This window comes from Sander lucioperca, chromosome 15 (assembly GCF_008315115.2).
Source record: "Sander lucioperca isolate FBNREF2018 chromosome 15, SLUC_FBN_1.2, whole genome shotgun sequence".
NCBI lineage: Eukaryota > Metazoa > Chordata > Actinopteri > Perciformes > Percidae > Sander > Sander lucioperca.
Genome location: NC_050187.1, coordinates 28109232 through 28136644, shown reverse-complemented (window position 1 = coordinate 28136644; position 27413 = coordinate 28109232). Strand labels below are relative to the sequence as shown.

Here is a 27413-nt window from a genome sequence, read left to right as displayed (position 1 = left end):
TTTTTTAATGGGATTGGTTGACAAAGAAAAATACAAAATATCCTTAAATCTGAACACAGGAAGAACACTGATGTTGTCCCACTTATATCTGTGCCTATTTTTTTGCAGCTTTCTCCCCCTTTTCAGTGACTGAAGATGACTCTTGTTTACTGATAGGTGAAGCAATAAAGTCTGCTCAATTGTTTGATTGGCTCTTAGTCTGATGGATGTGGAATTCTATAAAACAGGCATGGGGTTGATGATTTTGAACACAAGTTAAATTACAGTAATTAACACTGGTGTTTTGCTGAATTCCTTATTATTGGCTCCTTTTAATGTTTCTAATTCTCAACTTTAGTCAACGTCGTTGCTGTACATCATTTGGGATTATAGCATCTGCAAATATTCTTAAAGAGGATGTAACTATTTAGTAGCAGGACATATAATCTTTCCAGTTCCCTTGCAGTTCAGTCATGTACAGTAAATGGACACACTGCTGCTCTCACAAGCTCTTTTACTCTCTCAGGCTACATCATTCACATCATCGTAAAAGTGGAGGCCCTTCATCACTTTACAGTACCCAGCGCTACCGTTAGCCCCAGGCTCTCACATCAAGGCCTACAGCCTTCCGCCCCACACTAGCTGTAAACCTGGCTCTGAATGTAAGAGGGAAGAGGGATGAGAGGGGTTATTGATGTGCTATAAACCCCATTATCATATCGAGGGAGAAAGGAAACTAGGTGTGTGGCATGAGAGGAGGCACTCTGGCTGTCCATTCCAAGCAGGTGTGTCTCTTGTGAGGAAAACTGAGGAGAAACAGGAGATGTTGTCCATGAGCTTGTTTTGTTTGTTTGCCCAGGAGCCCCATAAACTGCACTGAATTAGATTTGCAATTTGGACAAGCATGTGAATATTTCTCCAATGATTGAAAATGCTATTTCATTCAGATCAACCACTAACCCTCTGTTCATGAGGATATGTATCCATGAAAGCCCCACACACTATGCTATTCATTGATGACATTCATGATTTTTAATTTTTTTTATTGTGAAATAAAGTGATAACAGAACAAGTGAAGTAAGTATTCATTCTGACAATTCAACTATATTGTTCTGGGATGAATGAGAAAGGGTGTTTTATCTGGTGTAAAACACTCATAATAGCTTAAAATGCTTACATTTACACTGTAAATACATGGTCATTAAACCACATTAATATCCATGTAGCCCTGCAATATCTGCCAATGAAGACACACGATCCAGGAAGACAGAAAATTGAGACTTTGCTTCGTTGGCAAAACAATATCACATACTACAAGCTGCATATGCAACCTAATCTATCCAAAATATTCCTATAAACCTGCACACTTGTATGATAACATGACCCCAGCATTAGCTACTGTATAGAGAGAAAATTGAGATTCAGACTTTTTTTATGAGACCTGGCAAGCTGCCCTCCTCTCCTTCCCCAGCTGTTGAGTCTTCCTGATCCAACAGAGGAGACCAATTCCTGTCTGCACGCCATTTCCTACTTCTCTTCAACCTGCTGCAACACACATATATACACACACATACTGTACACACAACTCATCTCAGGTATGCGTACATACATGTCATATATATGATATACGCACACACTCGTGCATTATACAAAACATACACAGAAACAGAAACACGCATTCGATGACCTTGCCTGCATGACAAACCCTTTTCACACACACACACACACACACACACACACACACACACACAACAGTCCTTTGGGCGATCATTTTTCATTTCGAGAGGAATTTTCAGTCATGCTCTTTTTGCTGAGGGCTTGGACTTAAGGCATTCCTCTGAAAATTTATGTCCAAACAGCTGTGGTCTCATCCGCCTCTATACGGACCTCAAAGACAACGCTGTCCCAGGAATTATGAGGGGGATCCAATCCATTACACACCTCCAGTGAGCTCTTGAGTGTGCGTAGATGCATGTGTAAGCCATTTTCTCTGTTTCCTTGTACGTCCCTCAACATGTGTTACGGTGAATGTTTTTTCTACTTTCAGTGTGCTTGCAGCTGCCTAACTCCCTCTGTGTGTGTGACTGTGTACATGTGCACGTGTGCTTGTGTGTAGAGGGCTCAGAGATGGTTTTGCGTTCAGCTCTTTGATGGCTGAGCAGTTATCCTGCGGCTTTATGCATCGGAAGCCCATGGTTTAAAGGGGAAAAGCCCTGATTTCACATTGCAGCCATATGGACTGCTTAAAGTGAGGTCCACACCAGAGGTAAACACCGGGCCACAGTAATAGATGAGGCCTTCAAATGGCCGCAGAGTCGGAGTGACATCATCATAAAGCTGGTCTGCACATGGGAGAAAGAAGATGAATAATCTGTGTTTAATATGGATGTTTTATTTTTTAAACTTTGTGTATCCATGAAAAGGTAATTGAAATTTAATTACACACATCTCATCAGTACAGCCACACAGTCACCAGTGCAACTTTGACTTAACTTTGAGAGAAAGGACTTACTCACAGAGATTCGCTCAGCTTCTCCCTACATTTGAACCTGTAATCCTCTACCACGCCCAAGCTTGGATCTCTAAAATGATTTTGTGTTTTCATTCCTAATAGTTCATTTAAGCATGACAGATGGCAGGCCAACCCTAACTCATTGAGTGAGGAGTATTTCTGTGCAGTTTTTTTTCTTCTCTGTAGATTAAACACACTGGCAGAAGGAGTAAGGTAATGTAAGGATTGAAACTCAATAAAGTGTGATGATGATGTGATGTGTTTAGGAGGGTTCAAGGCCCCGCTCTGTGCATGTTTTCAGCATGGCGTCATTTTCTTATACTGCCAAACCCCACTGGGGTACAGTAGTGGGGGAGAGAGAAGTAGAGAGTGAAAGGGAGAGAGCAATGAAGACATTATGAAAGGTGCATTAGAGCTTTGTGTTCTCTCTGATGACGTTGTCCAGGTACTGCTGCTTCCCTTTCTTCGACTAACTGTTGAGGATTTGAAAAATCCCAGAGTGAATGGGGGTCACTAAACTGCACTGAGGAGCAACACACTGCAGAAAGTCAACATAGATGGATTACAATAATATAAATGGGGCAACACAATCTTACTAATGTGTCAGATTGATCTTAACTATTTCCAAGTTGTCAGTATGCTTCTGCACAATATCACCAAGACAAATCCCAATTACTGAACTTGACGGAGAAGTGATGCTGACCCTGAGAGAAGGAAATAAAGACAGTCACACCATTGTAAAGGTGACAGTAAGGGTGACGAAAATGGCGAAACCGTGAGAGAACAGGGTGTTATAATTTCAAGAATGTGATTCCAAAAAGCTAGAAACCTGTAATTGATTTTTCACATTGTCTTTCGATATTGAACCCTTAAACCTGGCAGCCCAGTAAGTTACTTTTTAAAAGAGAAATTACTTTATTTATTTAGCTTATTTATTGTTTATTTAAATTGTTAATTTAATTTCAGTGTAGAAACCATGACTAGTTAAATTGCTTCAAAAACAAAAAAACGTCCGCAATATTAGAATCTAAAGAGTTAAAAAGAAGAATAAAAGGATGTAACCCAAGTTCCTGTCGGACACCCTGGTGGTCTGAGCTTCAGTCTTACCTGCTGACTCTTACAGACAGTAATTTGTCCCGGCGCCGGGAGGTGAGGGCTAAATAAATGGAAAACATTGTTATCATTATTAATCAGTGGCTCTGTCAGTGGGGCCAAGGTGAATAGAAAGTGGCACAAATGACTGCATGGAATTCCTGGTGTGTCAGACAGAATAAAGCTGCAATGTTCGTGATTCACTCACTCTCAATTTCACCCACTTATTCAAAGCAAAGCTTGTTCCAGCAGGCTTCATAATAACTCGTCTTTCCCTCCGTAGTGGGTGATACACTTCAGGTTTGTAAATCATAAAACATCACTCAGATACAGGATTACCTGCTATAAATAAGATGTATCCCCCCACCCCCCATAATTAAATAAGGAGGTACAAAGAAAAAGGAGAAGCTGTCCAAACATTGAAACATGCAAGCTCCCAAGTTATTTTATTAATGCAACGTTTCGACATATAAGGTCTTCATCAAGCCAAAACTTTTTCATTTTGAAATCCTGCCATGTTGTTTCACTTTTGATGTTTTGTTCTGCCCCTGTGTAGTCATAACTTAACCTTGAATCTCAACATTTAAGCCAACATGAACTAGAAGTCCTTAAAGTGCTCTGAAAATTTTTTGATTTGAACATTTACGACAACTCCCTCTGCTGAGATGATCGAAAGCTCCGGAACATCTGCTAAATGGACCTCTTGATGAGATTGTTTTCTGGTGTTTGCAAGATCAAGCGCAAACTTTGAATCTCTAAATGTTGAGGTCTTTTCTTTGTTTAACTACAGTGTTGTGTTGCAAAATTCCAGGAGTTTTCAATGACTTTCCATTTCTACACTGGAACATTAGCATGACCTAAAAACATTGACTTCTTCCTGATTTGTTTAAGGAATGAATCAACATTTTGGTTTCCACTTCAAATGGGCAGAAAAACACCAAATGCTATAGAGAGGGACAGACTGAGACATACATTTTTGGATTATTCCTGTAACCCTAGTCTATCAGATCCCCTAAATGTATCTAGTGGGAAGTTCTTTAAGTTTTAGCATGCTGTGAATATAGCACTCAAATGGCAACAAGTATTTGAAGCCCATCTGTTTACAGCATCTACTTACTGACAACTTAACCTCAAATTACGTGATTTTCCCCTGATGTGTTGAACTCATTTGGTACTCCAAGCAGGTTAATGCAGTCTCTTGGCAGCACACTTCATCCTTTTTAGACTGAAAAGGCTGCTTCATCTTGCCTGAGGAGGTCATTTTGGTCTGATGCCTTTCACTCCATATATAATATAAACTTCCTCACCACAAGCTGCTCACAAACAGCATAAATAAACATTTGCGGGACAAACCAGGGTTTGGAGCTTGTTAGGGCGCACAATTTCAACATGAGAGTTTGTTTGTTCAAATTTGCTCGCACAGTGACCTAACTCCTTTATACTGAGCACATGTGGGGAGGAGGGGATAGGAAGGCGAACAATACAGAGGGGAGAAAAAAAGTGGAAAAATCCATATTTTTCCAATAGGCAGACGGGGTTGTTCATCAAGAAAGGTTTGACACACGTCTTTGAACAGTTAGAAACAACTTGGTGGAAAAAGTAAAAGGATGGAGTAGGGTGATTTGGCTAAACAAATGTCATTTTTGGACGCTTGCGGCAGGGAGGATGAGAAAAAAGCAAGATGATGAAAAGAGTGAAAAGACACATTCCTGGGAATCTAACTCACTGCCTCACCGTTTCCTGGGCTTGATTAGAGGGATGCAGTAAGTTGCGGGTACATTAAGATTAAGATCTCAGCTGTCCAGAGGGAATTACCAAAAGGAAGCAATATGGGTGTCTTTATCAAATGTGACATTGGTTTTTATAAAAGGAAGTCTCATTACGGCCTACGCTTACACTGTGCAGCCATGCAGCTACACCACCGTTTGCGATGGTTACAGAGGCCATTTTGTAATAAAAAAAGGTCACAGGTTTGACCCACACAAGGGCCGGTCTAAATTACAACCATGAATTAAGTAATGCTCTGCTTGATTTGCAGTAAGATACACACAAATTTAACTAGTTCATAAAGGCAACCTCTCTCATATCTACAGTACCAGTCAAAGGTTTGGACACACTTTTCCATTCATTTGAATGAGAGAGTGTGTCCAAACTTTTGACTGGTAATGTAATATTTAGCAACTTTTTCTATTTATTCTCTATATGTCTTATAGTTCCTGGCACAACAGCTCTACAAGTAAAAATAAAGAGATGAGCTGGTATTTTTAATAATATTTGCTGCTAATTTTATATGTAATATGAAACATGCAGACATGAAAGAAAAAGTTAAAATTTGAAGAAAAAATAATTGAAAAAAAAGAATTGACTTTTTCGCTGAAGACTGTCAAGGAAAACATACAGCACTGAACAAACAATAACATGCAGACTCGATGCTGAGACACTAACCACTGGTAATCAGTTTAAACTGGATGGAGCGTTGTCACCAGAAATGCATTAAGGGTAATCAACAGCCAGAGGTCCACAGGTGTGTCTAAGGGGAAAGCAAACAGCTTTTTACCGTGTCGGCGTGGCTGGTCAGTGCTATTGTTTGATTAGTGTTTAACTGGAAAGCAGAATGAAACTTACCTGAAAGAAAATGCACATAACTGAAATATATCAGTGCTATGGTGAGCATGCCATCATTAAATAAATGGGTCACCGCACTCAACGATATTTAATGTATTGGACATTGGTTTATTGGCAGCCCAGAACACGCATCCGAACAAGTTCTCCCTTTCACGCAACGCATTGGCTGTAATGTAGGTCTGATTAAAAGACTCTACATTAAACTTGGGAAGACGTAAATAAAATGTGAACAGCTCAACCTCATCACATAACCAGAATAGCCTTGCTCTTAAGAAAATTAGGATAGTACAAGTAGCATAAGTAGGTGTTACTAATAAAACTAACGATGGCTGCGGTGTATTCATGTGACCCAGTGAGCCATGAGAGTGTGACAGTGCATCAGCATGCACTATACCAGGAACCTTAAACTTAATCAGCCAAATGGAATTCAGCCATCATTCATTTTATTATTTACACCTGTGCTTTTCCTACTGTGACATGTCAAAATGTGAGCAAGGTCTACTGGGGCCAGTTGGAAGCTTGCATAAGTTTTACATAAAAATCCAATTACCAATTTGGTGCAATATGTACTGCTGCAACAACCGACTTCCCCCACTGGGGATAAATAAAGGTTTATCTTATACAACGGGGGAAAAAAATCAAATATGTTTTGGTGAGTATTTTTATACAGAAGTCAATCCTAAAAGCAATACATTGCAAAAAAAGGTTTTATCAAGTCTGACACATTGCACGTGTATAATAACACCTCAAAACAACGCATGATTCATAGAATCACTTTTAAAATACAGAGAAATTCTCATTTATCTGAAAGAAGGAACCAAACATTCCTAAATGACATATTTCAATACCTAGATGGACCAGGATTTTACTCACTTGTCTTACTAAAATAATACTTTTTCAAGGTTATGGAATCCTGAAGAAGATTTACAACTGTAACATTAAAAAAGTATTATGGAATCGAGTCTATTAAAAGGTCCCATGACATGGTGCTCTTTGGATGCTTTTATAGAGACCTTAGTGGTCCCCTAATGCAGTATCTTAAGTCTCTTTCCCGAAATTCAGCCTTGGTGCAGAATTACAGCCGCTAGAGCCAGTCCAACAATGAACTTTCCTTAGTATGTGCCATTTCTGTGTCTGTAACTATTGAGGAGGAGAGAGGGGGGGGGGTAAGGTGGAGGGTGGGGGTGTGGCCTTGACCAACTGCCACTTTGCTCGTTTGAAAGCCATGATGTCTCTCTCTCATGGGTGGGCCAAATTCTCTGGGCGGGCAAAGCAGAGAAAGGGGAGGTAATCTTGCTCCTTATGACATCATAAGGAGAAGATTCTAGATCAGCCCATCTGAGCTTTCATTTTCTCAAAGGCAGAGCAGGATACCCAGGGCTCGGTTTACACCTATCGCCATTTCTAGCCGCTGGGGGACCATAGGGGAACTCATATTAATGTTAAAAACCTCAAAGTGAAATTTTCATGCCATGGGACCTTTAAATTCTGGAGCAACAATACGTTCAGCAAAACCGGGGATGGTGTATCGTAGATGGCAATCAAGTCTTGTGTTTTGGTAAATCCAGCAACATGAATGCTGCAATCTGACAGGCTATTGACAGCCTTGTTTGATGCCCGTAACACAACTTAAGAAGCTGCCTTGTGAACAAAAAGTGTTTGTTATCCCCAAAGAGGTACAAAATGCAGTGGGACCAGACTGTACAGCTCCTTCTCTACTTCAGCTCTGCTTTGGACGCTTTGACTGCGGGGTGTCAGACTTTGTGTCTGCCGCTTTCTTGGATGCTGCTTTTTTTCTAGAATCTTTTTCGTCTGCATTGTACAGAGCATTCCTGACAAAGCGTGCAGCAGCCCCCTTATCCAGACGACCAGCTTTCTTCCTGTCTGTAATCTCTTTCACTTTGTTCATGTACGTCCTTATTCGCTCCTGAAAACCAGAGAAGGGTTACAGAGGAATAAGAAAATGCAAATAAATAGAGAAAGTGTAAACATGTCAAAGACAGTGCAGAGAAAACATACATACCAATTCCTGTTTGATTCCATGTTCTCTGGGATTTACACCTTGTGTAACCAAGTACACTGTAATCAAGAACAAAAGTAAGACTACATGTCCAGAAAAAGAATACCGATACAATCTGATTCAAAGCCAAGACAACTTCAATAAAAGATTTTTTTATATATATAAAAAACTGCTTGTATGTTTGTATCCAACAACAAATTTCCTCACAGAATCTTTGCTAAGAAATTATATGTGCAATCATTGGCCCTCATTTATCAACCTAATGTAGAAACCAGCACAGATATGAGCGCAGAAATCATCTTACGACAGGCTTCACGTGTGATTCATGAAACGTTCGTATCACACCAATTGGAGCATAAGGATGGTCGTACATTGATAAATGCAGCGGCTGGAAACGATCGTAATTTAAATTTCACGCCCCAATATATTCTCGGTTTTGAGGCCTCGCCCCTACAATTTACGACATGGTGAGACGTAATCTGGCTAAGAAGCAGCACTTTTCAGAGGTGGAGATTGAAACCCTGATATATCAGGTTCATTTGCACTAACGTGTGTACTATTTGTCAGCCTGAAAATTGGTATTAAAGGCTGTAGAAAGAATGTGGAATGGAAAGAGATCACTGATGCAATGAACAGTGTTGCCGTAGTAAATTGGACTCCAGCTGAAGTTTATTTAATTTATACATCCCTGACATATGTATGCTATAGTCCCCATAGTAATATACAGGCTTATATATATATATATATATATATATATATATATATATATATATATATATATATATATATCAATCTCTTAGGCCTACATGGTGTACCTATATTTAAAAAAACAAACACACAGTAGCTGAGTTTATGCAGTGTCTTTTATTTTACTCGTGTTTTTTTTCATTGTTCACTTGTGGCCATTAACGCCACTTTAAAAGAGAAACGAAAACCTGAAGAATAATTAAAAATGTTGTCATGTTTCATGTATTGAGTATCATTGCCAAACATAACACTATACCTTTTAAAAGTGAGGAATAATATCCTGTCACCTTGGTATAGCCCCCAGTTGGGGCTGTGCTGGACACTGCTCTCTGGGCATCGAGTCATCTGGCTCCATTACTACATTTATGACACCCTGTTTTCCTGCACAATGTTGTGCAGAACCCCACAGGCTAAAACAATGTTGCAGACTTTTTCTGCCGTGTATAGTAGGGAATCGGCGTACGCCCGTCCTACGCCTGTTTTAGGTCGTACGCACGTTTCATAAATGAGGGCCAGTGAAACCAAATCATGCTTTTTCATTGTTGTGTGAATATATAAGTGGATAACTATGTGGTGGCACATGAACAAGTAGTGGTAGACGTCCATAATGGCATTCAACTTGTTTACTGTGTTTCAGAAATCCTTTGGTTGGCAATATTATCCAAATAAAATGGAATTTGGTGCATTTGCACAGACAAATAAACATGTTTGTGCCCGAATAGAAGGAGTGCATTTGGCTTTTTGGTTTACTTGTATACTGGAGACACATGTATGGGGCGTCTCTTGTATAGAAACCCCCCAGGTATCAAGTCAACATCATAATAATAATAATAATAATAATAATAATAATAATAATAATAATAATGTTTTGTATAGTACTACCTGCCTTAAATTTATATTCCCCAAATCCACAAAGTAATCACAGTAAATCCAGAAAATACTTACTCCAGAATAATGAATTAAGGGTGTAGGCAGACATCAGATCCAGCTTGGCTTGATCCAAAGGGTCCAGCTGTCAATAAACCAGATTTAGTTTAATTAGCACCAGTTGCATACACATAATCAAAGTCCTTTACCTGCAAAAATGTAATCACCACAGTAAATAATAAGCAAAATAGACTGCTGGGTACACCAACGCATTATATTTTATGAGATTATTGCATGTCTACCATGTAAAATGTTATTCTTCAAAGTAACTGGTAATTATCAGCCCTAGTATAGGTGTGAATGGTTGTTCGCCTAATTGTGCGTTAGCCTTGTGATAGACTGGTGACCTGTCCAGGGGTCTACACTGTCTCTAGCCCAATATGAGATGGGAGAAGCTCCAACCCACTGCAAGCCTCGACAGGATGTATATGAGTTATGGATGGAGCACAATATTTCCCAGTTATGTTTGGTCGAGTGGGAGAACTTCGTCTCACAGATACACGTTACTTTGATACGGTTCAAATCTGGTTTTTACACATCAAAACAACCAAATATGTTTGTATGTTTTGTTGTCAATCTGATAATCCGTCTGTGATGAAGGCTTTCTTCACAAGTGACATTTTAACTCGTCATAGAAGAAAAAGAAACAGGTGTACCTAGTAGCAACGAGTGTTTTGACAAGTGACAATGACCGCTGTAAAAAATAAGAATAAAAAGGTCTTCAGCCTACCTTTTGGAGCAGGTCATTCCTGGGCATCGACATCAACTTCTCCAACATGGTTTTGATAGAAGAAACTGAGGAGTCGAAACATGTGAGCTGTTCGTCTATCTCGTGAGGGTAGTCCTCAGTTCTGCTGTCCGCTGCCATCTTCCTGTAAAATAATTATATTTATACAATGTTGTGAAGCTTTGCTGTAATTGCTGTGTTTGCTGTGATTGTTTCATTACACAGTAACGTTACACAATAGCAAAAAGCTCCCATTCAAAGTTGTAACGCCATGTTAGCTAGCTAGCTAGGTAACGTTAGCTAGCTAGCTAGTAAGATAGCTTGCACATGCTGCTAACAGGGGAACGTTTAGCTACATTAACAGAAATAAAGTGGCATATATATATAATATATGTTAAGCAACAATTATAACTGTGTTAACAGCAATACAAGATAACTGAAAACGGAATCGGACGACATTTAACGTTCGCTATTTCTTCGATTAACGTTACCTTTTAAGCATGCAACACGCTTTAGCCAACAGGAAGTGACGTTTAAAAACAATTTGTCATCTTCTTCTGTAGCTACTCTACTGCCGTCTGCCGTTTGGAAGAGCAAATTAGCTACTACTAACGATAGACTGTATCAGTCTATGCTACTAACTACAGATTTGACATGCTTTTTAACACTAAGATTATAAATTAACAACAGGTTGTTGATTTAAGTTGTTTTTTTATTAGTCACCAAGCGGCATGACTGCGCTTTTTCCTCAGACAAAACGCGTCTAAAACGCATGCTATTATTAACTAACGTAATTAAGGCAGCAGGGGTGTTCACGTTACCATGGTAACCGGGGGCGTCATTGCAGTAAACGAAGTGTCCAAACAGTTTAAGTGCGTTTAGGACTTGGGCTGTACACACCGTTAGCTGAACACAAGTAAACCACCCGTGAAAAAGCCTTCAGACATGGACAACTGTGATTTGGAGAAGCTTTCAGTCTCTGGTGGGAAGCTCCATCCAGCCTTCACACCACAAGTTATAGACTACAAAGTGACAGTGGAGAGCAATGTCAACAAAGTGACTCTGGACCTGAATACTAGTGACTGCGGGGCGTCATACAGTATTGTGAGTACCGTCCTACAAGTTGTGTGCACTTTTTCTCCGGTTAATCTAGTAAAACTAAACATAAAGTCATATGTAACCTCTTTTTTATATTTCAGCGCTTTGGTGACGGTTCCAGCACCATTATACTGAATGTTGGGTTAAACAGAGTAGAAGTTGAAGTGGTAGCTGAGGATGGCACCATAAAGAAATACTGTGTGGAAATCACCAGGCTGTCTGCAAAGATTGCAGAACTCAGTAATCTGGCTTTGGAAGGAGATATTCCACTTCAACCTGCATTTTGCACCAAAATCTATGACTATAACAGTGAGTACAGACTTCATGTGACACTATGACACAGTAGGCGGCCTATGTGTTACTGTAAGGCAGTTGTATTAAAGTAACAGTATGTAATTGGGACATTATTCAATGTTTTAATTAACAAAGAAATGAATACATATTTATTTGCAAGAAAAACTGATTGGGAAAAAGTTAAAACAGTAGTTGTGTGTTGTGAATATATTAATTGATGGTAATTTACTTGCATAAATAATAAAATATGGTAGCCTATGTGTAAGGGTGTATACTGTATATTTTCTGTGTTATGATTATCAGTTGGTCAAATTTCCAAAAAAGATCCATTTTTGTTTGGGTTTTTGATCTCTGTCACTCCCACTGTAAACTCTTTTTCTGCAGGTACTGTTCCCTTTCATTGTAATACTGTGACCCTGCTTCCCAAGGTGCTAGACAAAAACATCAAAGTTACAGTGAATCGAGAGGACAGCTCACAAACAGTCCCTCTGAATTTTGGAGACACTGTGGTGGAGATCTCAGTCTGTTCAGCAGATGGCAGTAATTCGCAGGTGGATGAGACATGAGAAGAGGACGACTTTATGTTTCATCACACTACATTTTTGACATTATATTTCAAAAACATATACATCTTGCTTTGCAGTGTACCATATCCTTACCTAATAACTTACCTGTTAACCTGTAGTAATCTTACATTTTAAAGCTTCACACACAGTTAGTGGTTCCATGTTCCTAAATAATAGTATATACAGTAAGTCAGCTTTCAAGAGTAGAGTTTGTTTGGATAATTTTAGGTTTCATAATGCTGTGCTGTTTCAAAGGCTCTAAACGTCCCTCTGACTCTGTCAGGTGTACACAGTGTTGGTGACTCGAGAGTTAATCCCCATGGCTGTGACCTTCACTGATGAGAAGCAGCGGCTGGACTATGAATGTCCAGTATCTCTGACTGCTTTATATAGACCCATATCTATCAACCACAGGTAAGACCTGAATAGGAACACACTTGATATGAGAAAATGTTGGCAGTTGTAACAGCAGTTACCTCCTTTATCACATTCATAATATATTTTAACATTGTTTTTCTTTTACAGTTCCTGCAATAGTAAAATAACTTAAAGTAAATGACAATCAGTATCGGATGCACAATCTAATAGTTATTTCTCATACCCCAATATATAACACTTATAATTTAGGGCATCAATTGCTATTTTGTTACACTTGTGGTTCGTTGGAGCCATTTATCACTTTGGTCGTTTTTTATAATTTGAAATTAGAAAAAAAAAATGCTGTATGGTGCAGTACATAGCTTAGACTATGGGCATACTACCTTCTATATTGGTTTAACAAATGCCGCCAAGATCTAACTGGTTCCCTGTTGATTTGCAGTGACCCAAAGCACATCTTCTCAAGGCCTTATATCGAGATGTTGGCACGAAGATCAAAAGTCGACCCACTTAGCGATTGTCCTCTGGGAGACGGCTGGAAGGTTGTTGAATTGGACCTTGACAGGAAGATGTCGGCTGCTCGGGTCAAGTGTTTCTTTACTTACAGAGGTGAAGTTTAGAGTCTTAGCTCCTCAAAGAGATGTGTCTAAAGCACAACTGCGGTGGAGGTGCTTATTGGTCGAGTTAAAAGTCAGCGGGTAGAATATTAGAACCACTGTTATTTGTGGTGAAAAAAGCAAGTGGTGTAGAAAGGAGGATAGCTAGGTAATAGCTTGCTAACCTCCCCGAAGCATGCATTCAGTCACATTGATCAAAGAATAAAAGATAAGTTATTGCCATTACATGGTTCCTCTCAGACCTCTACCTTTCTTGCCATTAATGTTTTTACACAGTCAACCTACACTCAGAGAAACTGACTCTTTGACTCTGCCATTGAGATTTTTCTACATCAGTTGAGTTATTTCTACTGATATCTTATATAACTACATCGGTAATGTGCTAGGTATACACTCTGGCTTACCTCTCAGCAGTCCTGATTATACTCCCTGTACTATCATGTAACATGATGTCACTGTAGACAAGTATTATGTTACTGTAATGAGGGGGATACTATTACTTAATTAAGACCTTGTCTATCTAGATGTTGTAGGCTGCATTTTATATCAGGCCTCCTTTGAGCCCTGCTTAGTCAGACAAGTATTTCTGGACAACAAAGATCTCTTTCTAATTGATTTTTTTTACTTGCAGAGGATAGTTCTGGGGAATTACAAAAAAGTGCACACCCGAACAATATGTAATAGACATGTTTACAACAGTAGTTAAATACTTTTGTCAAAAAATAAATTTGAAAGAATTGAAAAGCAATTCTGCAGAGTTGTTAATTAAACTGGAGTCATTTTGTAATCACTGGTCACAAATGTGTCATTTAAGTGGTCTTTTCGGTTTCAGTAGTGGAAGACAACGCTACTATCCACTCCTAGTGTGTGATATATTGTGTCTTTGATGTGTGTGGTTGTTTTTTTTTAAACAAAGGATGTGACAGTGTGATGGAACTGTCTGAGCTGGGGTCACACTCTCTGGACTGTCCACACAAACCCACAGGGGACCTGGATGCAAAGGTCAGAATGAAAGATTAAACAGAGCTCTGCATTGCCAGAATCACTGCTATCGACCTTGACTCTGCTCATACTTCACAGTGACTAAGTGCTGGTTTAAGGATCTTGTGTTTGTGTGTGTGGGGCTGACACAGTTAGTGAGTGTATAAAGGTCCTTTGAGGATGGTATGCAGAGGTGTGTCATGTTAGTATACCTCGACTAACAATAAAGAACCCATGTTCATTATAGTAAATAGATTCACCAGGTCAATCCATTTGAAAGCTTTGATCTTTTATTGATTGCATCTGATCAATACATCTCTCTTGTGCTCATGTTCATTTTCAGGATGTGACAGAGACTGATTGGTATAAGCAGCACTTTGCATCATCCAGTTGTTTGGAGATAGAGACTAAACACAGTCTGGAGGTAATACATGTATTTTACTTTGCATTATCAGTATACAAGTCTGAAATTAAACTGCATTGGACACACCACCTAAGACCCCCATAGGTAGGCTCACCATTCATTTAACATAAAGATGATTTTTTAAGGGTTATTAAGCTTTATTTTCTCCTACATATAACAACTTATTCTCACCTTGCACAGTAGAGATCAAATTCAGGGTCGAATGCAGAGTCAAAATCACTGTAATCATTTGTCACGTTTTTTTTTTTTTTTTTTTTGCCTTAGTCATTCTGATTCTGTTATATACTCACATATGTCATTGTGTTCCATATTGACACATAGTACAGAAAACTATCTTGTGGTAAATAAAGGTGGGTGAACTTTGACTTTTACTGATCAAATTGAAATCAACATTTCTCCCCTTACAAATTCCCATCCTTATATAACTTATGTAATACCACTTACCAATATGAGAGAATATTTTTGCTTTGCTGCTTGGCCTGCTGCACTTCATGGGTGGATGATTGTTATCTCTGTCTAATGCAGGTGCGTAACTGGGAGGAAAGACTACAAATGGCAGCGGGAGAAGACAATGTGGATAAACTGTGTGCCTTGGCCCAGGATAACACAAAACTCTACCGGCAACGCCTGCCAAAGCCAGGTAAGTAGCACATTCCAAACCAAGAGTGAAGGATCAGAAATGAAAGGGAAGTCAAGTAATCTATATTGGCAACTATTATCAATTGCAGCAGTGATAGACCTTATTTCCTCCCACTAAACTATCAGACATACCCCCCTGACTCCAATAACCTTCTACACTTTTATACTTTAAATAAATCACCATGCAAGGTGACCGAAATAAATATTTTTTTGATTTTGAATTTTCAGGGGGTGTAATCCAGATAAAGATCAATATATGTATATAAAAATTCTCTGTATATATCATACTCCATATTACCATATTTGCACTAAAACCCTCCCTTCTTGTTCTTTTTACTTATAAAATGCAGGTTAAACTGTCTAGATTACCACACACTTTAACAGAGAGTTTCTTTTGTATTGTAGTTAAATAACAACACAGGCTGGTGAGTTTATGCATCCCCAGCCAGTGGACAGAAGAGTCATTTTCCTTTCCCTGCCTCGGCACAGCAGCTCAGCTTCAGCCATTAAAAGAATACATGAAAATGGGCTAGCTAGCGGTTGCATCTGAAGCCTCCTCCTCTATCTGACGTGCCAGGCACTCAAGTTACTGCTCATTGTTTCTCAGTTAACTGTGCCTTGCTAATTGTTTGATGACCCTGAGAAGTGACATTCGAGACTGATCCCTGGGGGACTGAATGAACGTCATCAGAACCGAACAGAGATGTAACACCGGAGAGAGAGAGAGAGAGAGAGAGAGAGAGAGAGAGAGAGTTGGTATGAGATAGGGAGCGATAGAGACAGCTAATCTTTACTTCTTAAAATATAAACAAGTTTTTTTTCTGTTGTACACGATCAAGCTGCATGAAGGATGATGAAGTGTTATTCAGTCTGACTTCTTGTGTTGTGAAAAACACAACGATCATGTTGTTACACGTGTAGATATCGTCAAGGCTGGGAATTTTAAAACTTTTTAATTTTTAATACTAAGAGATATATACTGCATATAATATATAACAGTAACACTAGGTGCATGCTATGCCATATGTGCATAGGCCCACAGAACATTTTCATTAAATGAGTGGACTTTTTTTTTTAAATTTAATATACCGGTATATTAGTTAAAGAAATCTTTTAAATGATTGGCAAAAGTGAATTTTAGCAGCAGGCAGCAGCTGCAGAATGGGTTTGTTGGATATGTTTTTGCAATATTCTCCGGGATTTAGATGCTGTGACATACAATACAATATACTTTATTGTCCCATTAGGTACATTTGTTTTGGACTCCAAGCTGCACACATATATAATGCCTTGACAGTTATAAACAAAACACTACAGCACCAGCTGAAGCAGTCACAACAATAGATTGCACATAATTGCACGTATTTCCCTCACCCCATAGTAAAACACCATGAAACTATTGCACAATCTCTACAGCCTCAAGTAGCATTGTTTAAAAGTTTGACAGAGGTAGGACCAAATGAGTTTTTAAAGCAGTTAAGTTTACAGCAAGGGACTCTGTATCGTCTGCCAGAGGTGCAGGTCATTCTGCCAGATAAAGGGCACTCTTGCCAAGGGAAGCTGTGTTTCATGCAAAGGACGCATGCAAACATTCGTAAGCGAAAGAGAGGAGGCGGCTAAATGGGAGATCCTTTTATTCCTCATTATGCAGTGTACTGTGAAGTGTTTGTACTTGAATGGAACAGAAACACGGTTTTAAAAAAACACTAGTGGAAGAGTTTAATTTCAGTGTGAGACCTTAACAACGTTGAAACCTTTTTCATGAGAGCGTAACACAGGAATGAAACCTGTCAACAGATTGTTGAAGTGGCTGTTTGTCTGTTCGTTCTGACGGTCATTACAGTCTGAAATGAAAGTAAAACCTTTTTATCCACATCAATTGTCATTTGGTGTCTGTAGCCTCATTTAGTTTGTCATTTTATTTTTTGTTCTTTTGAAATGAAATATTTGTATCTTAAATGTAACACTCTAAAATCTAACACTGAATAACTAGTTTGTTGCCAGCTTCCCAGCCTGTAATTTTTGGAGCAAAACCTCCACGTCCGGCTTGTATTGCAGCTGTTTACTGATTGATGTCAGTGCTGTGAGCAAGCAACGTTCCACAGAATTAGAAAATTGGATCCACAAGGATTAATAAGCCTTAATCTCAAACCAATAAAAGCAAATAAAGTGTGTAACTGTAACACAACCTTTTCACTGGCTGTTCCTGCTCTAGTTAGCTAACCCATCTCATCATTCATCCAATAACCCATGACAGGCATGATAGACCAGGGTTTTTCCTGGCTCAGAATGGGCCTTTCGGGTAACACATATTATAAGGTGACCAGATTTCTGAGACAAAATCCGGGGACCTTTTCAGCTCAGAAGCGTAAATACCTCCAAAACACGTAATGTTTTTATCTTTGTAAACTTAAAACGGGGACACTGCCCCAGGGGCCACTAGACCTAGACCTGCACTGGGGCCCAAGCCCCACTAGGGGGGGTCCATGGGCACGCTCCCCTGTAAGAACATTTTGTCTATTTTAATGTTTAAATGCATCAATTTGGTGCACTCAGAGGTTAGACTTGATTATTCTTATCTATGGATGAAAGAATTTTAACCATGCACACACAGGTGGAATAGTTTTTTCTTAATATTTTTGCATTAATGTCACTAGGAAGCATACCAGTATACATATAAAGGCCTATTCATATTTGTAAGTGGGATTTTCTGGAATCTGGCAATATGATAACCCGTATGGTGGTGTTGGCGCAGTGGATATGACACATGCCTTTGGTGTGGGAGATCCGGGTTCAATTCCCACTACGATGCATCAACCAATGTGTCCCTGAGCAAGACACTTAACCCCGTGGCGTGCGGCCTCTGACATATATAGCAATTGTAAGTCGCTTTGGATAAAAGTGTCAGCTAAATGACATGTAATATAATACTCTGGCTAAGCAATTTACAAAAATGTCTGTGCTGACATAGTTTACATGAGAATACATTATAATTTTGAGATATTGTACTACATGAATCGATAGCATGTTATTCAAAAGCTTGCTAAAGCACTCATTGCATATCAGTTAGTGATATTGTACTACTCACACTCGTCAGAGCTAGCTGGCTGAATGGATGAATGAATGAATGGATAGATGAAAGAAGCCCACTGTAGCTGTCTCGCAAAGGGCAAAGATTCTTCTTACGGCGCTGCCAGAAATATGGGCATTCTAGAACATCTCTGAGCTCTTGAGCCTGCGCGTGTAGGGTGCGCGACTATACGTTTGGTCAATGTTTTCTTTCTTTCATTCCAATTTCGGGTCTGTCAGTCACAGTGGCGTCAACACTTTCTCTATGCAGGCAAAAACCCTGTGGGTTTTTCTTATTTAAAGTCAATCTACACCCAAACCTGGTTTTACCTGTAGTATAATGCAGGTACTAAGGTCACTATGAAATGTTATTTTTCAGCTCTACATTAATGCAAATTATCTCACAAATATATTCAAATACTCTCTGGTCTTGTTGTCTGCTGTATGCATACCATATACCACAGTGTGTGTTTCTCACATTTCAACAGGGGATGTGTTGCAGTATGAGGATGGCCAGTCTCCTCTGCATAGCCTGGAGCAGGCTGCTGTCCACTATGCATCAGCAATCAGACTCAGCTCCAGAGAAGCCAGACTCCACTTCTTGCTGGGTCTCGTTCTGGAGGAGCAGCACTACGCTACAGAGATGTACGGCCTCCAGAGGAAGGTAGTGTCACGACATGTCCTGGGGAAAAGCCAGCTCTTTCAGTGACGAATTGTGAGGTTTTGCTCAGATGACTAGCTGTGGCAAAACATGCATAACTAAATAGCTTCTTTAAATCTTTTTATTAAGACATTTTTTATTAAAATTCTTTTAAGCACTGACACTATTATACACATTTATACCTGGCAGGTGCTCGGTACAATATATCCCCTAACCTGACTGAAATGGTGGTAATGCACCAGGCTCAAGGGCTTTCCCACCCACATTTGGCCAGCTACTCTTTTCCATGTCCTACCCACGCAAACACACCTGAAATGCCCTGACAAAAATCCATTCATATAACATTGAGGTCCAGGGATTTATACATCTGACAAAGCTTAAAGGAAATATAGAATTGTATTACTTTGCAAATACAGTGTGCATGGGCTTTTTCGTCTTAACAGCTCAACACTTAACCCTACATTTTTGAATGTTGATAATGAATCATATTGTTGGTGAAAATGGTTCTTACATTTGAGAACAGTGAATTGTGCCACCCAACCTCTCGAAACCTTTTCATTCGTTTCTTCTCCAGGTTGACAGAGACAGGGATGAATTAAGCGACGCCAAAGCAACAGCGCGTCAGGATGACATCCTGGCTGTGTGCCAGCTCCACGGTTTCCTCGGCACGCCCACAGTGGAGAACCAGCTGCAGGCCTTGGATAAAGAGTATCAGCAGCTCAAAGAGCAGGGACAGTCCAGCAGAGGAGACTATGTTCAGACACTCTACATCTGGCTCTCCAAGAAATCTGGCAAGGTAACTGTGCCATAAGTTGCTTCTAAGTTTACTTCACTTGCTCTAATTAGGAGCACCATTGACATACCTAAAAAGTAAATGTCAAAGAGGGACTTTGATGGATAGATAGATGGATAGATAGATAGATAGATAGATAGATAGATAGATAGCAGAGCAGAGCAGCTCTCCTCTGTCGGTCATCATTTTGCAAATTGAGTGGATTTTTAGAAAGCAGATTATCATGTCATTTATTTTCCATTGCTAGATGTAGCAAATAAAACACTAGAAAGTGTCACAGGTTATGGATACTTAAGTTATGGATTTTTATGTTGCTTGTTGTGCAATGTAAGAGACTGCCATGACACATACTTAAAAGCACCCACTAAATAGTTACTCATCAATATATGGCAGATGAAATTGAACTCCCTCCCCTGTTGTTGCAGGATAGCAGTGCAGCCGTGCGGGATGAAGAGAGCTGTGTCCACCGGGCCCTGATGAAGTACCTGGATGCCTGGTCTCTGAGTCCTGACAGCTGGGAGTACAGCCTCCACATAGGAAGGCTTCTGCTGCTGCAGGGGAGGAGCAGGGAAGCCCTGCAGCACCTCCAGAGTGGCCTGGCACTGCGCCCGCTACACCCTGCTCTCAGGTCAGGTCATTTGTTGGTAGTAGAAGCAGAACTTTTATTGTGTCAGTAGCTGTAATAGTTTAAATAATGGCCATCATTAACTCATCAACTCCTACATGACAAATGATCATGTAGGGAAATTGTGTATTCACACAAGGCCCGGCAGAGCTAGTTTTGTCTTCAACATCTTTCCTGTGTTGCGTTCATTTTCTCAGATTCTTCACAGGGCTGGCTCTGTTGCAGCAGGAGCAGAAAGCCTCTGAAGACACAGAGAAGGAGGCTGCTCTGTTCTTACAACAGGGACTGGAGCACTTTGTCAGCCAGCGCTGCAGCAAGAGGTTTACATTTGTGTGTGTGTGTGTGTGTGTGTGTGTGTGTGTGCGTGTGCGTGTGTGTGTGCGTGCGTGCCTGTGTGTGTGTGTGTGTGTATGTGGTGGAGGTGGATGTATTCAGTAAGAGGGAGAGAGTGTATCAGTAATGTACCAGGATGCTCTGTTTAAGCCTGTAGGAGGGAGACTAGGATAGTGAAAAAAAACCTTCAAAGTCAGTATAGATTTGGGTTTTCCACTAACCACCTTCTTTGTCAGTTACTGGAGAAAGTTTTAGAAAGATTCAGAGATCTGATTCCTTAGTAGTGGAGAAATTTGCTGGTTACATTTTGGGATTTACAATCAAGGAGCTCCTGCCGTTGCCTTGGATTTGTCTGTTTTGCTTGTATGTACTGTAAGTTGAGCATGGTCATCACGGCTGCTTTTTCTGTGCTGCTACCCTTTTTCATGATTTTGTCTACAGCTGGGTGGAGCAGGATCCATCAGCCCCTCTGTCCAGCATCAGCACACAGTTCCTGCGAGGCCTTCTCACTCTGGGCCATCTGCAACAGAGAAACACACTGTCTGAGAAGGCCTTGAGTGCAGAGCAGGTCTATCACATGTATGTTACAAACCAGTAGTTTTGTTTAAGTCCGAAATGTACAGATATTACCTTTTTATGCAGTGTTTTAGCCAGGTTAATAAGTGCATGAAAACCCTGTGTCTGCTTGTCTCTGTGCTGTAATGCTTCAGTGTAGCAGTGCTGACTGCCCAGAGTGTGAGTCAGTGTGTGTGTCGTGGCGAGATAATGGGGCAACTGGAGTGGGTGCTCCTGGATGCTCATTTTGCCCTGCTGCAGAGGCTGATCGAGCAGGGTGAGCGCCAGGCCAAGGTGGGCATCGAGAAGCAGTCCCTGGTGGCAAAGAGATGCCAGGCCCTCACAGCTCTCATACGCCTAACCTCTATCGCCCCCTGTCAGGAGCTGCTGGACATGCAGGAGAGGGCAAGGAAACATACAGAATGCATATTTTATTTGTATTTTACATTGTTTTGGTTTACTGGTTTGGTAGCTAGTCCATATATAGACTGTTATGTCCTGGTGTGACAGAGAAATCTCACTTGTACCTTCTGCCTACCACCCCTGCACTGTGTACAGGCATGCCAGCTGGCAGTGGTGACCACACCGCGGGACAGCCACGCCCTGTGTCTCTTGGGTCTGGCACAGCTGGCTCAATATGACAGCAACCCAAATTCCGACAGATCAAAGGAAACCATAAAAGATGCCTGCCTTAGCTTCCAGGCCAGCATTGAGCTAGAGCACAAGACTCAGAGCGGAGAGCCACTTAAACAGTTGAGCAGTGAGTCTGCACAGTGGACTTACTGTTTGTGATTTTCACTCAGAATCACAGCTGGCTAGCAGAGAATTACATAGAAATGGGCCTTATCTTACATTTATGTAAAAATTGAATGCAGGGCTCATCTGGCTATATAATATTGCTACCTGAGGTACTTCCAATTGATACATGTATTACATTTACAACAACAGTTATGATAGAGATGAACTCGACAGCCACATTAACCACCCCCTGTTTGCTCAGAACAAAAGTGGTGGCAGGACCGGCAGGAGGCTGAAAACAAGAAAGCTGCGGGAGTGAAGGGGCCATCTGACACCGGTGTGGCCAAGAGAGGAGCTATGCGGGGCAGGGGAGGACCTGGTCAAGGACGAGTGGCAGCAGCTGTAACCAAAGCTCCTGCTCCTACCCCCCCAGCCCCCATCAGGGGAGGGAAAGCTGCCCAGCCTCCAGCCAAAACCCCTGCAGCCAGGTGAGTCACGCTGGCAGCCTGAGTCAAGCGTTTGGCCGACCTTTTATGTGGTTGTCTGTGGATTGTTTGGTTGTTTATTTATTCATGGATGATTTCCTGTGGATGCTTACTTTTCTCAGTTCTATCCTTGTAGATGCTCTATGAAGAGTGAATTATGTGAATTAAGGAAGCATTAACAGGTCTTGAAAAGTTTGAGGACCACACTCAAATATGTAAAAAAATAAGTCCCGACTGTACATTTAGTAGTTCTGTTGTGTATGTGTATACACGTTATCAAAACTTAGACTTGTATCTCTCTGATTTTGTAATCCATTTTGGAGCATTATGTTCTCTTTTATAGGGGAAGAGCTGGAGCAGCAGCAAAGCCAGATAGATCGGCTAAACCTTCCAACAATGGTACACGAGCCCAGCTCCCTGCCAACAAGACTAAACAGGACTGTTGCCACGATACTGCTGAGACAGCGGAGGGTAAGACATGACAAAAGCATTGACAGTGACATACATAAACCTTTCTTCCCCAAGGTCTTAGTTTTTCATGATTTGGGGGGAAAAAACGTCATATATGGTGATTTACTATATCATCATGTATTTAATGTATTTAATCTAAATGATAACTGTTCAAATGTAGATGATGTGTCACATTGCATCATCACACCTAACACTTTTTCAGGTGCAGTAACTTTTCTTTACACCTTTTTTGGCAAGAACATGTAAACATTAAAGCTACATTGTGGAATAATTTCTCCCATCTAGCGGTGAAATTGTATATGACAACCAACTGAATATTACTTTCTAGCCCCCCCCCATTCCGAGCGCGTTTAAACTCCTACGGTTCGAACCCGAAATTAGCGAGAAAACCAGTGTAATAATAGTTTTACGTTATTTTGGTACCATTTCATTAACATCAGCTATCAGGTTCCCAAACATATGCAAGCTAATGTTAGTAAAGTATCTATTTACTATCGTTATTCTGTATATTGTATGAGATTAATAGTGTAAGGCAATGTTTACAGTGTAGGAGAGAAGCAACGGAGGTTTGTGTTTTTAAAATATTTCTCTGAGCAGTATGAACAATGTCAATGAAACCGAAATTAGCTCTTAGTATCTCCATCGTTTACACGCAGCTGTTCTAGCTGTAGCTAGTCTGTGTTACAACTCCATTACGTGAGTTGTCTGCCAGGGAAATCACGACAAGTATGATTACGTTTATGTTACAAAGTAGACAATCCTTTTTCATCATTGACGCGAGGAAAAGTATCATAGACGTCATTCTAGCGTCATGCACAACCATGCTATAGTTAGCCAAGGTTAGCAAGTAGCAACTATAAAACTTTGAATTTACACAAATAGGCAGAATTACCTGTTGAGAAGAAAGCAGGCAACTTCGGTGTCCCTTTTAAAATCCTTGCCCCTTATGAGCTCTTTCCATCTTGGAAAAGCCACTCCAATAATGACTTTGGTCTTGTTGCTTTGCCTGTCGCGTTGTCGTTTTAATTCTCTTTTTAACTTCCTTGGCGTCTCCGTTACATGTCCTCGAGAATAGGTGCAATCCTACCTTTATCCAACAGGCTTTCAAATCTGCCGGCAGTCGCAAGTAATCTTCTCCCCCTCCCTCCCTGGCATTCGTCACAGTCAGTGCAAATAAGTGAAAAGCGCGAAAGGCGAAGGCATGTCCCTCTTTGGCTAATGTATTTTAAAGATGGAGGCGCAACATGTCGGCCGTCATTCGCGCGACTCTCTCCTATGTATTCTGAATGATTCTAAATGGCAGATTATACGCGTACGAGAATACTTTGATTAGTTGGTGGAAGTAATTACACATGAATGAGCACATATTTGTGAAAGAACAAAGGGGTTTTTGCTAAGAATCAAGTCAAAAAAATCACACAATGGAGCTTTAAACAGGTCAAGTATAAAATACAAAATATTTCAGTTTCACTTTGAACAACAATTGTGTCAATTGTAAAACCTCAAATGTGACAAAACAGCATTCACTTTTATCGTCTTTTTCTTCCTGGGTTTTTCAAAGGAGTCAATTATACTTTCTGTGTGTATTCAGAGCCCGCTGTGGCAGACAAAGTGAGCATGTCTGGTCTGGTGAACCGCAGGTCTCATATCCCGCGGCTGGGTCTGGCCCGTGCCCTCTCCCGCTCTGCAGACACCCAGGACCAGGCAAGGCTGCTCTACCAAGAGGTCATCTCCATGGCACCAGGGGTCAGTTGTTATCTGCTACATTTAGATTTCAGGCATTCATCTAATGCTTTTACAATGCAACTTACAATGGTTATGTTATAAAATAAAATAACGTCACCAGTTTCACACCCACCCAACTGTGTGACTCCAGTCTTGGTGTATAAGTCCAGTGGAATGGTAGGTCTATGACTGCCCACAGAGAGGCTAGTGCAGTTTTACTCTAAAACAAACATTTCAGTCATAACAAAGAGAAGAAATTATATTTCAATGTGGATGTCTTTATTTATAGAGATTTACAAGCAGTTGGCAGATGTCTGGTGTTGATTTCCCTCAATTGATGTAATCCAGATACGATGTGGTTGATTAATTCACTGACTGTCTAGGTCCACGATGCCTACATTGAGCTTGTGCAGCTGCTGGAGCCATCAGACCCTCAGGCTGCAGTGGAGGTGTACTGCAGATTCCCTCTGAAGCCTGTGGCCCAGCAAAGCTTCGATGATGCCTTCATCACAGGAGAGATCGTCCGCATGCTGATGACGCTGGAGCTGTACGACCACCCGCAGCTGGGCCCCAGCCTCGTAGCATACGGCAAAGTCATGGGCCTAAGTGATTACTTCTGCTATTGTTATACGTACTGTAGACATAGTAATATTAGTCTTGGGAAAAGTCAAAACTTGGCAGTAGTGTTATTAAACTTGTTTTTTTTTTTAGCAGGAAAAAGGGTTTTAAAGGTGCCGTAGGTAGGATTGTGAAGATCCAGGATTTAGCCAAAAAATTTGAACATCGACAACTTCTCAGTCCCTCCCCCCTTTCCGCTATAACCCAAAACGGTCTCCGAAGCCCCTCCCCCCCACAAGGGAGAATGAGTGTGTGTGCATGAGCAGTGATTGACACGCAGTTAGACACCCCCCCCCCCTGGCCCTGATTGGTGCATCTGAACAGGGAGCGGTGGATTTTGCAAATCCACAACAGTCTGTAGGTGGTGCCAGAAGAGCCGGATTTTTTTTTAAATGACCTGCTTCATGTAGTTCTACTCAAACATAGGGTCAGTTTCAGCAAATATGACAGAAAGTCAGTTTTATAAGTCTTACCTACTGCACATTTAACGTTTAAGAAAATGGGTACTTACTTACAGAATAGTTAGTTAGTAGTTAACCATTTATGACAAAGATGAATAGAAGCTGGTAAAATAATGCAGTATTTGCAGATTGCACATTGATTGCATGCCACAAAAAATACTTTAAAATTCTTTAGGAAAAAATAAAACGGTGACATTCTTTATGCTATGCGACAAACTCCACCCGTCTTGAATGCCAGGCACATTTAAACAAACACTGCACTTAATATTTATTTGCAAACCATGATTTAAAGAGTAGTTACCTTGACTATATCTAACAAATGTGTTGTTTAAATTGGGTATTGAAATCATGCAGCCAGGCCGATGTGACATGCCATGATGTGCTATTTATAGATTTGTATCACATTTGACTTTGTAATGGCCAGCTAGAGTAATAATAACTTTATTTGTATAGCACCTTTAAAAACAACAGCTTACAAAGTGCTTTAACAGAAGAAAAAGCATAAGCAAAACATAAATATACACAGCACATCAATACACATACCTATAAATACACAACATAAGATGGGGCAGCTCTAAAGGACAGAAAAAAAAGAAGAAAAAAATCGGGTTAATATTGTGTAATTATGTTAAATACATTTATAACATGAAGTCTCACATATGTTTGATTTATAAATCAAATAAAGCACAAAATTAGAACTTACTTCAAACAACACAACGGTTTTAAAATTAAACTTCATGTGTGTAAGTATTAGTGTCATTGTGACTGCAGTAATGTCGATGTAGTAATCTGTGGTTGCGTCCCTAGGTTGCATAGACAAATACATCGACATCTTGGATGGGAAGTGTATGACCAAGCTGCTGAAGAGCGTCTACGCAGGGATCCATGACAGACAGGAGGACGATCAGGAACTACAGGATTTCTTTAAGTTCAAATGCTGGACATAATGATGCTTGTAATTCTCTAACAAATACCTGTATTTATTATCTTTTTAAATCCTTGAGTGACTCACAGTTTGCTGTTTACCAAAAAGACTGGTGTTGCACTAAAGACACTTTATATGTGCATACATATAGTAATCCTCTTGACTTCTACCTTACACCTGATGTTATAAATAAGCCATTTATATTAGACAGAGGACACTGAGAAAATGGTCACCTTTTCTCCAAAGGCACATTTAATTTGAAAACACTGAGTTACCAATAAAAATTACATATCAAAACTGGAGTACATCAATATTCACCAGTAGTGCA

At 40.3% G+C, this 27413-nt stretch overlaps 2 protein-coding genes across 4 annotated transcripts; one reads left to right on the top strand and one right to left on the bottom strand.

Moving 5' to 3' along the window:
• Positions 1 to 7648: 7648 nt before the first annotated feature.
• Positions 7649 to 11248, bottom strand: c1d (C1D nuclear receptor corepressor). Of its 2 annotated transcripts, none has more exons than XM_031316171.2 (5): positions 11101 to 11142; positions 10633 to 10776; positions 9921 to 9987; positions 8232 to 8287; positions 7649 to 8135 (listed from the first exon to the last, which is right to left on the bottom strand). In XM_031316171.2, the coding sequence occupies exons 2-5, from the start codon at positions 10768 to 10770 to the stop codon at positions 7929 to 7931; spliced, it is 468 nt and encodes a 155-aa protein (XP_031172031.1). In that variant the 5' UTR covers positions 10771 to 10776; positions 11101 to 11142; the 3' UTR covers positions 7649 to 7928. The 2 variants fall into 2 exon arrangements, with proteins under 2 accessions (XP_031172031.1, XP_031172030.1); XM_031316170.2 differs by having other exon boundaries at positions 7651 to 8135; positions 10633 to 10774; positions 11121 to 11248.
• A 21-nt stretch (positions 11249 to 11269) lies between these two features.
• Positions 11270 to 27179, top strand: LOC116061803. Of its 2 annotated transcripts, none has more exons than XM_031316165.1 (20): positions 11270 to 11733; positions 11829 to 12036; positions 12406 to 12572; positions 12871 to 13001; positions 13408 to 13574; positions 14499 to 14584; positions 14907 to 14987; positions 15513 to 15627; positions 19184 to 19359; positions 19931 to 20152; positions 20575 to 20777; positions 20972 to 21094; positions 21549 to 21686; positions 21818 to 22067; positions 22221 to 22422; positions 22663 to 22888; positions 23229 to 23356; positions 24948 to 25102; positions 25465 to 25687; positions 26968 to 27179. In XM_031316165.1, the coding sequence occupies exons 1-20, from the start codon at positions 11575 to 11577 to the stop codon at positions 27105 to 27107; spliced, it is 3300 nt and encodes a 1099-aa protein (XP_031172025.1). In that variant the 5' UTR covers positions 11270 to 11574; the 3' UTR covers positions 27108 to 27179. The 2 variants fall into 2 exon arrangements, with proteins under 2 accessions (XP_031172025.1, XP_035848663.1); XM_035992770.1 differs by having other exon boundaries at positions 20972 to 21106.
• The last annotated feature ends 234 nt before the right edge of the window (positions 27180 to 27413 follow it).